Source organism: Saccostrea echinata, unplaced genomic scaffold, assembly GCF_033153115.1.
Source record: "Saccostrea echinata isolate AGI-Se365-2 ecotype Australia unplaced genomic scaffold, CSIRO_AGI_Sech_v1 ptg000034l, whole genome shotgun sequence".
In the NCBI taxonomy this organism is placed as follows: Eukaryota; Metazoa; Mollusca; class Bivalvia; order Ostreida; family Ostreidae; genus Saccostrea; species Saccostrea echinata.
In genome coordinates this window covers 6,933,389-6,945,991 of record NW_026889783.1, presented here as the reverse complement: position 1 = coordinate 6,945,991, position 12,603 = coordinate 6,933,389, and the positions used below count along the sequence as shown (strand labels likewise).

At 33.5% G+C, this 12,603-nt stretch overlaps 1 protein-coding gene across 1 annotated transcript; it reads left to right on the top strand.

Moving 5' to 3' along the window:
• The first annotated feature begins 4,239 nt into the window (after positions 1–4,239).
• On the top strand, positions 4,240–11,574 carry LOC133199658 (transmembrane protein 59-like). Its single transcript, XM_061335531.1, has 6 exons — positions 4,240–4,421; positions 6,054–6,162; positions 6,756–6,850; positions 7,942–8,125; positions 8,295–8,581; positions 8,878–11,574. The coding sequence occupies exons 1-6, from the start codon at positions 4,269–4,271 to the stop codon at positions 9,004–9,006; spliced, it is 957 nt and encodes a 318-aa protein (XP_061191515.1). The 5' UTR covers positions 4,240–4,268; the 3' UTR covers positions 9,007–11,574.
• Positions 11,575–12,603: the final 1,029 nt, after the last annotated feature.

The following is a 12,603-nucleotide window of genomic DNA, read 5'->3' as shown; positions in this document are numbered from 1 at the left end:
ATTACTATCTTAATTATATTGTAGGTTTCGGAATTCTGAGTGGCTTTTTAGATGAAATATGGAGATAACTATGCACAAAGAACTACCTGTCTTCAACTTTAGCGTTGTATATATCACATGCAGACGCGGATCCATGGTTTTTAAATAAAGGGGCGCCATAAGAATACGAGGGGTTTTGCTACCAACGGGGTCCCTAGCGGTCAAGGACGGTGTCTAATAAGGGTCCGGGGGCGAGGCCCCTGTAAACTCATGCATGAGAATCCGCAATTAGAAATAATTTATTTTGACACGAAACAACTGTAATTTTGATCTGTACAATATCGATAAATGGCATTGAAAACTGTATCTCATACGATTTTTTGCTGATTTAGAGGGGGTGCGCCTGGAGCGCACCCGCCTGAATCCGCGTCTGCATCATATACATGTATAAATGCAGATTCTATAACTATTATCGAATCTGTTATCCATGTTGACCTTTGTAAAGTTCATCCATAATGAACCATATGGGTAAATTTTAACATCGGCCTATATTTTCATCTGTTCATTGCTTTATAAATACATTTAATTCATACAGTTAAAGTCAGACGACACGTTCCTTGAAAATATATGATATATAATTTTTCCCAAGAATTTATCATTGAAATGTTACTACTTAAACATGTTCCCTCACCAAAAATTGAAATACCTTACCAGGAAATTGGGCAAGATACCAGAGGGTGATATTGCTCCTATAATTCTACTATAATCCTTATGGGTAATCTTTTGAATTGCCAAAGTCAATTTTTAGTGTACTTATTTTTAAAATATATTGAATTCAATTTATAAATCACAAGAGAATGACAATTATAAATAATTTTTCAATAATACCAAGAGATACAAAGCATATATTTGAGGAACGTGTCGTCTGACCTTGATTCAACCTATCCATAACCATTTGCCAACAATCACTCAATTAATTTGTAGATCGGACAATGTTGATTATTAAACTCTCTCTTCAGTTCTCTCTCTCTCTCTCAATAAAAACAAATATTTTTGTTAATTTAATTTTTTTTTCAATATGCAGGGGATTGTTTAGAATGTCTGATCTGGCGGAGGGCATGGATTGTATATTTTGACTGACAAACTGAAAAAGATGAAATCTTATTGTGGTGGTTTATTAACTAAATATGAAGTAAATTTTTAACTAAACTAAAACTAAACACTTCAGGCCGGTAAGAACCGAGGAGGGGGTGCTTAATTGTTAAAAATATGCTAACCCCTCCCCAACTGAAATTGCTTTTTATATACTACGGGCCTCCAAGTCATCCAGAATGAGAAAAAAATCAATAAGTAAGTAACAATCCTCTTTAGGCGGATGTAGTTATAATCTCGACACCAGAGTGGTAATGAAATCCTCTTGACAAAATTTATAAATCCCAGGCTTAGTGTGTGTACATATTACACTTGTATATTTTGTAGCTTTGCTGCGATCAAGGATATCCGCTCCTCAGTTAGGAACGATAACTCTTATAATCACTATTTAATTTTTCAAAAAAGACTCAAATAAAGCTTGAAATTAAAAACTTTTTAAGCAACAATTTTCATTTCATGCATCTCAAATATGATTCGAGATTCTTTAAGTCTAATAGAAACAGTCGTGTAAAAAAATGACATTTGTACCCCATAAAAGTAAAAAAAAAAAAAAAAAAAAAAAAAAAAAATCTGTATCATATAACAATTGAAGTATATAGAAGAACTAGAATGTATATTGTACTGTATAACTGTTAAAAAAAGGATACCCCCCCCCCCCCAAAAAAAAAAAAATAACTGCCCAAAAATCGAAAATCTTATTTCGTGCGAGGGAGGGGACATTACTTTAAGTTTTCGTTATATTTTTTGAATGCAAGAATTTAGAAGAGTTCGACCAAACTGCAACAAAATGTGGGGGAGGGGGGTGGGGGTGGGGGGCAGCCTATAAACTAAATTTGTTATATTAAAACTATAGTTTATATATTTTCCAAAAATGCCCCCCGTACTACAAGCATGTGCAAATTATGACGTATTGATAGGAGTCTAACCAGGGTGCCTAAGCTCCCCGACTAGAATTTCTGACACCCAGGGTAGCCAGGTAAGCATGGCATCAAACTCCAAAAGTAGGACGTGTACAGTCCATGAGAACCTTGGCTAAAAGGCCACAACTAGGATCTCAGATGTCCAGGTCCTTTGAAACTTGGAATTTACAATTTTAGACACTATTTTATTTGGACTCTATGGTATTACTTCAAATCAGTTTATGACACATATACATCATTTTTTTTACAAGCTTAAGTCCATTTCAAGACTTGCATTATAGTTGTACCATTTATTGAAAATGTGTAAATAAAATTAATAGGCAATTTTTAAAAACCATCTTAATTCATGTAAATGTTTGGATTCAAACATTTAAGTACATAATGTATTTATAATATATAAAAGAATGGTTGATATCATGGGATGTCTGTTCTGTTGCAGATTAATGTATACTGTACTCACTTGATGATTTGGAAAAAAATATTAAAAATCCTTAATTTGTGTAATATTGTTTACTAATTGTACCTAGTTATTACTTAGACAAATTATTTTTGTTTATATGCTACAGCCCCCCCCCCCCCCCGCGCGCTATGTACTACTTAAAGAATATGATTACTTTCATTATCAGCCTAAGATATATATAGGACCATCACTGTGGTAAATAATGAGCTCAACTGTATATATTATTGTATTTACATGTATCCGTTTATTATACATAATCTACATATATTTTCAGTGTAAAGTTTGACAATTGTAAATTAATTGTTAATATAAATGGATTACATAGGCTGTTGTTGAAATATTGTCACAGTCACAGAAATTATGTTAAAGTTAAGACATATGTTAGGCTTGTATATAGCAGGGGACATCAACTTTTTTGCAAGGTAGAGAGCATGGGACCAATAATTTTTACGAAACCCGTTACCATGAACGCTTATGATTTTTAAAATAAATTTTCCAGCACCGGTCCCATATTTCGATAAATTTTGACTGGTTTCTTACATCTGCCCATTTGATAACATAACGGTCATCAGTAAATGTTCCTGCTAATCTTTGAATTATCTACCTAGTTTAAGCACAGGGGCTAAGTTACTCATAAGGAGTAAAAAAAAAAACTTAATATTTACATCCACTGAATATTATCTCCTTTATTTCTAATAAAGAAATTTCTAAGAAAACCATTGTCGTTTATCAGTCAGTAAACACCACTTACCATATCACCTCTACGGATTTCTGGAATAGTGGCTGTTCCATCAATGAAACGTACAATGACGTAAATATCAATAATGCACTATTTCATCTACATAATCCTACTTTAAATGATTATTTGTACAGACTTAAATATAATCAATAAAATGTCTTTCTTTCTTTGTTAGTACGGGAATTAACGTTGCAGCTATTGCAGAAAAAATTGCCTAGCCCGCTTACTCGGGTTATGCATTTTTTCTGCAACAGCTGCAACATTAATCTGTTAATACCCGTACTATCTTAAGAGGTCATAAACAGTGATAAATGGTGATACCCCCAAAAAGTCTTGTCACAAGGCATAATCATCATACGAAATATGAATACCGATGAAAGTTCAAGTTCCAACAGTTTAGAAGTTATGGCCAAGGTTAAAGTTTTTCAAAAGTAGGTAAAACCCCAAGGTCATGAGGTCAAAATGGTGGTACTTAAAGAAAGCCTTGTCATGTGTGGAGTACACATGTGAAATATGAAAGCCTTAAAACCGATCGTTCAGAATTTATGGCCAAGATTATTTTTTTTTTCAAGAGCAGGTCAAACTCCAAGGTCATGAGGTCAAATATGGTGGTAAAATACACGTACATGAAATATAAAAACTCTAGATAGCGCTAATCGTTCAGACAATTGCACATTGCAAAAAAGAAATAGAATTTGTGAAAATTATAGGCTAAATTTGGAAATATGAAAACTCTAGATAGCGCTAGTCGTTCAGACATTGCACAAAAGAAATAGAATTTGTGAAATTTTATATTCATTAAATTTTGTATTTTAAATATTCGAAAGACAGATCGTCAAAAATATGCAAAATTGCAGATCACACCATTGAATTTTTCGTATAATACATTTATAGTGTGATGGTTACAGGATATTTTATTCTTGAAACTTTCCTGTGAAAATGACTGGTCTTTAGAACGACATAGCTAATCTCTTGATTATAGAATCACGTGACAATAACATCAATCCAGTCAGCCAAAATGGCGACATCGCAGTTTGGCTTTGTTTGTTGTATATCCTTATTATTTTTTACTTGTTGTTCGGCTAACAGTATATTTAGCAGAGTTCTTGACGATATTTCATCATGTACAAAGTCTTGTGCGAATACATACAGCCCTCATACGTTTGAAAGGGTAAAGGTTTGATATATTCTTGGTCATATTTAGGCGAATCTATTTAGGCTAGCACAGAAGGGTACTACTAAACAGAGAACTCTAAAGAACCCCAGAGAACCCTAATGATTTTTAATTATTTATTGTTTGTAAATGAAATATTTATGTTTTAAATAACCAATATATCAAACAAAAACAAAATAAAATTTAAAAAAAAGAATATTTTGCCAACTGTTATGCTTATTTTCAATGGAATACTTAATGTATGAAGACTTCATCATACTTTGTGTTATTTTAATTATTTTTTTTTTCAAATAGTTTACAGAGTTAATGACTAAGAGTTCTACATAACTTACAAAATAAAACTAAATAAAAAATAATGTGAAAAAGAATTGTAAAATTATGTGGTAAAATCTCCTTCATTTAACAACGTATTTGAAATTCAGTCGGGATCGGGATGACATAAAATATTACACTTACGTTTTCAACTTTTTTCGAGTGAAAACATCCATAAAAAAATCATGTTATTGATTTTATAGATAGAATATGATTTATAAAGTAAAAATAAACTCAGTTATGCATAAAATTTATTGGAATTGACCAAATAAACCTTGAGTTCTCTAGGGTTCTCTAGAGTTCTCTGTTTAGTAGGACCGAGCACAGAACTAATATAAGCAGATCCGACACAGCCACAAGCTCTTCATATAGCTTTGTAGCTTGAATTAGCCATTCAGATCTTTATTTAAACTTGATGACATGCAAAACACAAATAAAACCATTTTTAGATATCAAGATCATTATATATATATCATGACTCGCCAAATGAAATGTGCTAGATTTCCTTCAGAACTTCGAAAGATCCTTATATCTTCAAAATAACACTGTTACAACAAGTACAGACAGTGGAGGATCATATCGTTATGAACAAAACAAAAAGTGACATGTCATTAGTTACACTGGCAGTCGATGAAAATATGAACAGTTCTAGAACAGATTAAAATGAAAAACCTTAATATCTAGCTATTTTAGTAGGATATCCTTTCACCCCATTTTTCTTTAACATTTTCTACTGAACAAGTAACCTGGATAAACTGTGGTTATCAAAATGGCTAATGACTGAAATACATTGTACAGAGCTTTTGTTAAATGCAATGGGTAGTTGTGTTTCCTATACCATTGTGTCATAATATAATATTTACATTTCCAGGGTTGGGGTCAATTACTTTGAAATGTAATTAAATACTTTCAAATACATTGATAATTTTGTAACATTTCCAATGTCTTTCTCTGAGATAAATCTACAAATAAGGTAATGGCTTTATAACCCCATAAATCGATTTGCTCAGCACGTGACAGAACTGCATGCTTTTTTGCTGCGTGTTGCTTAGTAATACACTTGGTGGGGATGCTGAGATTTCTTATTATTGATTTTTTTTAATTGAATCAAGGATCTTGTAAAAATGTAAATATAAGGAATAACTGTCTGGTTTTTTGGTTTTATGATGACGATCAATCAATTTGCTCGCGTGATAATTTTACGCATAAACGCCTTCGGCGTTTATTCAAATTATCACGCGAGCAAATTGATTGATCACATCATAAAACCAAAAAACTAGACAGTTATTCCTTAAATAAATATATATTATTTTGTAGAGTTATTTAATGGATCCATGTAAAAGAGGATGTCGTTTCTATTCCATCATGGAATTTGTGTATTGTAACCACCACAGTCAGAATCTCACAAAGCAAGGATGTGTGGCATGTATGTTATTAAATTTATCAATTTTTGAAAACTTTAATTTCCATTACTTTTATTAGCCTTTTCATTGCGAGTCAGTTTATGTGAAAACTTCTTGATATAGTGTAGATTCAAATTTGTTCAAATCATGTCCCCCGGGGTGGGGTGGGTACACTGTGGGCGAACTGAGTTTTACAAAGGAATACATAGAAAAATCTTTTTCCATGAACAGCAAAGTCATGATTAGTTCTATTTATAAGAAGTATCTTCAGATAATTTAGATTTAAGTTCATTCAAATCATGATCCCCAGGGATAGGATGGGGCTACAATGGGTGATCAAATTTTACATGAGAATATATATAGGACAACGAAAGAATCTGTTGATGAACAAGAAGGGCCACAGTTACTCAGGTGAGCATTGTGGCCCATGGGCCTCTTGTTGTAGCTAAAAATCAAGAAATAACATCAATTCAGTATATACAACTGTCACAGAAATAAAACATGATTTTAAGTGATTTACAGTAAATAAACATTCATAAAATTTACAGTAATGTGTTACATAAGATAATTGTCAATGTAAGAGATATATATGTGTGATCATGTGATTATTTGACAGCATGTGAAGAGGCATATAATAAAAGTGAGGAGTTGGATGCTTGTTCATTTGGTTGCAAGAGCCAGGTGCCCCATGTTCTAGAAAGTCAGGGTCAGGTAATGTTCTTCTCTTACAAATTGTTTGTCTACGTCTTTTCTCTGGATATATCTTTTTTTTTCCTTAAAGAGATTTTTTGCATTTATCAAAATGATTTATTTTAGACACATTCAGTGCACAAAATTTCAGATACAGAATACACAGTTCTTTGTTCAGAATACATCATTTTTAGCTCACCTGAGCTGAAAGCTCAAGTGAGCTTTTCTGATCACCCGTTGTCCGTCGTCTGTCCGTCTGTCTGTAAACTTTTCACATTTTCAACTTCTTCTCAAGAACCACTGGGTTAATTTTAAACAAACTTGGTACATAGCATCCTTGGGTGAAGGGGAGTTTAAATTGTTAAAATGAAGGGCCAAGTCCCCTTCAAAGGGGAGATAATCAAGAAAATACAAAAATTGGGTGGGGTCATTAAAAAATCTTCTTCTCAAGAACCACTGGGCCAGAAAAGCTGAAACTTATGTGGAAGCATCCTGGGATAGTGTAAATTCTAAATTGTTCAAATCATGACCCCTGGGGGTAGGGCGGGGCCACAATAGGGAATCCAAGTTTTACATTGAAATATATAGTAAAAATCTTTAAAAATCTTCTTCTCAAGAACCACTGGGCCAGAAAAGCTGATACTTATGTGGAAGCATTCTGGGGTAGTGCAGATTCTAAATTGTTCAAATCATGACCCCCGGGGGTAGGGCGGAGTTACAATAGGGAATCCAAATTTTACATTGAAATATGCAGAAAAAATCTTCTTCTCAAGAACCACTGGGCCAGAAAGGCTGAAACTTATAAGGAAGCATCCTTAGTGTAGTGTAGGGGTAGTGTAGATTCTAACTGAACAAATCATGACCCCTGGGGGTAGGGCGGGGCCACAATAAGTACTACAAAGGGGGGGGGGGGAATCAGGTGAAAAACAGCAAGGCCAAAGTTAATGAGGTGAGCGTTGTGGCCCATGGGCTTCTTGTTTCTGAATTCCAGGGCTTGTCAATTTTCTCACTTTTTTGTTTTCAAAGAAAACTTAGACAATGAATTTCCATAATTTTGATTAATGAACTTTTCCAAATCAAAGTACATATCACTGACCCTATGTTTTTTACAGGATGACTTGATGGATGTGATGTACCCCCTAATGTATGTACACAGTATTTACTCTAACATGTTAGACAAGATGTACTCTGGTATGTCAGCCAGCTGGTCATTTTATGCCAATAAACAGAGAGTCATTATTGTTAAGTCACAGCCACAGTTCTTTGCTCAGATTGACAACACAGACACAGATGATGGTAAGACAACTTTGATTTAGTACTGTAACGTTATAGGTCTTCTGAGTATACTTTGGTAGATGATATACTGTTCCATCCATAAAAATTTCAAATCTTATGGAAGGAAGGAAAGATATGTGATCCATATCAGTGTATTACTAGATTGTTTTGGAATTATTCTGTTTTGTAGAGTACAACACAGCTAATTACTTTGAGACTAATCTGGATTCTGTAGATGGTTCAGCTACTCCAGTCTTGAAGAACTCGCAGATTCTGGGCTTTGGAGACTCTGTAGAATTATCCCAGTCTCAGGAGGAGAAGAAGTCCACTGATTGGCTGTCATGTGTGTCGAAGAGGACCGGGATGCCGCGGCTAATTCTCAGTCTCATTCTGTTGTCCTGCGCAGTGATGATGATCTGGCTCTGTCTGACAGCAGCAGTTACTTCCCCTGAACACAGAGTTAAGCAAAACTACAAGGTACTTATTTAATCAGTGGGTCATAGCTGCAGTCACTGTGTAATCTGTTTTAAATAATTAAATCCCTTTCAGGGTCTTTAATGAAGATTGACAGTTTTTAATGATTTAATGTACTTTGTAAGTTAAATTGTACACAGACTATTATCATATCACACTAGAGCAATACATTCAAAATAACAGAATTACTACTATTTAGTACAAATAATACAGAGAATCTGATCAGCAAAATGACAGGCTACTGAATGACTCAGGTGAGCATTATGACCAATGGGCCTTTGTATTTATTTATTTTTCAGAAGCTAAGCATAAATGGTGATCTAGAGTATCTGAGAGAACAAGAAGCAATGGGGGTGAGGCTGCTGTTTCCACAGGAAAAACTGGAGACTGATCAGCTTCCTATCAAAATCAAAGTCCAGAGACTGTAGATAAGGCACAGTGAATTCACATCAAAGGTTTAGGCACCAAGTGTCCATATTCAGACATTGTGTTTAATTTAATATGCTCTCAGCTTGATTAAACTTTCAGACCACATATGAAACTGTGATATTCATAAATTGAAAATCTATGAAATCCAGAAAAAAAACTTTTAATGAAATTCATGCTGGTGAAATTTTTATTTTACAAAATGTAAATGATTAACAAGTAATGAACAGCGTGCTAGAACATATTGCTTTCTTTTTGTTGTAATTGTGTATCGGAGTTTGTTACTTCTCTCACACTACCATTGTGTAATTGTGATTTTGTTTACACAGGATAATTATTTACAGAAAGAAAGTAGATCTTCTGTGTTTTCTGTACTTCTCCACTGAGGGTAAATGTGTACAAAAGTATAAACTCATATACTACAGGCGAATCCGTGATTTTAAGTAAGGGCATCTATGTGTAGTATGACTGCTGTGTTAATTTGTAATTAATGAAAAAGTTTAGTTCAATTTTTTTTTAATCTTCCATTGTACATTCCCTGATTATTTTTTCCTTTCAATACATTTGATAATTGTAGATGATTAAGTTTAAGAAGAAGTTTTTCAGGTCATTTTCTGTGGTCATATGTTACTTTTCGATTTTGGGAAATAGTTCTTAAGTGATAAAAACACTAGAAGTGTTTAATTTGTATCATAGATAAAAATTGATTTTGACACAAAAATGACCTTTAAAGCCAAAATTTATTTTGTATACACTAAGAAAAAATACATCTTATTGGAGGAAGCTTGTGTATTTCATCATAGTTCATTGATAGGCAGTTGTATACTGTAGTTCCATATATCAGCATATACATTGATGTAAATATTGGCGACAATATCTGGCCCAGTATTAAAGTGGAAATCAGCTTTCTATATATACTGAATTGCATTTCTTTTCTGTCAATAAATCCCCATCCCAATTTTGATTTTGCATTGCCTGTAATGAACTCGTATAAAGCATTTTTGCTAAATGTATACAAATTTTATGCACTTGTATGTGTATGAGATAATTAATACCGGGTCAGATATATTGAATTATCAACAATACATGGTGTTTATGGAGAAACACTCACAAGTTCTACCATGTGTGGGAAAAAACGGGCTAATTCAAAATATATGTGTAATGCTGGGAGATCGACACTTGTAAATTATGTACAGCTTTGTAATAAAATAATTGTGTGCTTCATTAGCTTGCTGGCAAACTTCCCTATAGCAGTTTTACATCCATGGGTGAAACAGAGTGTAATCTAGTAAATAAAGAAAGGAGACTTTAATTTTCATTTTACGTGTATCTCTAAGTTGTCAAAGGCAGTTTAAATACTGTATTTATAAATATTTTCATGGGGTTAAAAATTTTTTTTGGTTTTATATCCAAGAGTCCAAGAGTTATTTCTTGGGAATTAAATTTAAGGTTTTCAGACTGCTAATTAGTAAACATAAATACTGTTTTGTAAAATTCCTTGATAAAATTTCTTCATGTATTTGATTTCATTGAAAAATTGTATCCACAAAATAATTGAAATAGAATCCCTTACCAATATTCTTTTACAGTGTTGTACAAAGAATGAAATGTAATCCTCAATTCTTAATCCTGATGTTTATGTATTAGCAAAGGAGAAAAATGCAAGACCAGACCAGGATTCGAATCCAGGCCCCAAAACAATTAGTCAGATGCTCTACCAACTGAGCTACCTGGCCACCGGCAATGAAACCTGCCTGACCGCCCCATCTAGTTTTCACATGATCTCTTGTTGGGTGGGAAGTTTGCTATTTTATTTAATTTTATCTTGTTATCTTTGATTTCTGAATGATCAGATGCTTTCAGTGATAATGCATGCCTTGTATGAAGATTGTGATGACTGGTAAATCATTGAAGTACATCAGACATTGACTCTACAACTTACTGTTTCTGTGGACATCTCTATTTGTCAGTCTGGGAAAAGGTGCATTGTTGTTTTTGATAACTGTGATTTTGTTCTCATTAATTTTAGAATGTAAATTAACTATCACTAGTGATCTGGTGTTTTAAATTTTCAATAGCTTCAAATAAAAGTACATGTATGTTTAAATATGCTGTTTATGTAATAAATACAGTACATCATATAAGAGGTCTGTGCATGATACCTTATAGTACTGGTATATTACAAACAAAAATTTTTCTCCTCCTTGTGTGATACAGATGTAATTTGATTTTGATGTACCGTCAAGGATTAAATCATTATTATATCATTTTGTTGTCAGTAGCTGGTAGAGGTTCAGCTCTGATTTCAGAATTGGTTATTTTTTTAATTTCCAGACAAAATATTTTATGCCCCATTTTGAAAATTGTGAAATCTTAAACTTCAGTGAAAAAAAGACTGTCTTCAGTAAAAGTACAGGCAATAATTTAATAGATACATTTAATAAAGTCAGAAGTTATTTACACATTTAAATATGCATTATTTATTTAAAATGAATATTAGGACATTATTTTAGTATTTTTTCTGTGTATGATTGTATATTTTGGGTCAACAATAAAAACATGATACAGCATATTAGTTTCTTCATTTTGATCGGTCACCCGCGTGGTGCAGTGGTTAGAGCATCTGCTCTAGAGTCACGAAGTAAGGAGTTGATCCTTACGTCGAATCCCACTGTGGGATGTGGAGACCGGTCCTTCAGATGAGACCGTAGAAACTGAGGTCCTGTGTCGCAGTGGGTGCTGGCACGAAAAAGATCCCTCACTGCTCAATGGCCATAAGTGCCGAGTATAGGACAAAATTTGCAGCTTTCCACTGGCAAGTGGTGGCGTCTCCATATGAGTGAAAAATTCTCGAGAGGGACGTTAAACAAAATACAATCAATCAATCAATCATTTTGATTGTCAGAAAAAAATATGACAAACAAGAAGATACAAATTATAAGGAACAAGAAGTCTGTGAACAAATGCTCACTAGTAATACCTCAATCCGCACTGATGTGAATATACACTCTGATGTTGACATCAGATTCTAACAAAAATGAATTCCATCATATGGCATGCCTGAACAAAGAGTGTGCTGAAATTTCAATCATCTGGGATAAGTAGTTGTTGAGAAAACTGCGACGAAAATTGTTACGGACAGATGCACGGATAAACAGGAAGTTGACATTGGATTTGAACAAAAATGAATCCCACCATATGGCATGCCTAAACAAAGATTGTGCTAAAATTTCAAGCATCTGTGACGAGTAGTTGTTGAGAAAACTGTGACAAAAATTTGTTACAGACAGATGCACGGATAAACAGGAAGTTGACATCGGATTCGAACAAAAATGAATCCAACCATATGGCATGCATAAACAAAGAGTCTGTTAAAATTTCAATGATCTATGATGAGTAGTTGCTGAGAAAACTGTGATGAACATTTGTTACGGACAGACACATGGACACACATACAGACAGACAAGGGTAAAACAGTATACCCCCCTCTCCTTCCGAGCGGAGGTATAAATATACATGGAGGATTAATATAATTTCACATGTAATGATTCTAGTGGTTCAGAATTGAGGAAAAATAATAGATTTAATTAATGTAATTA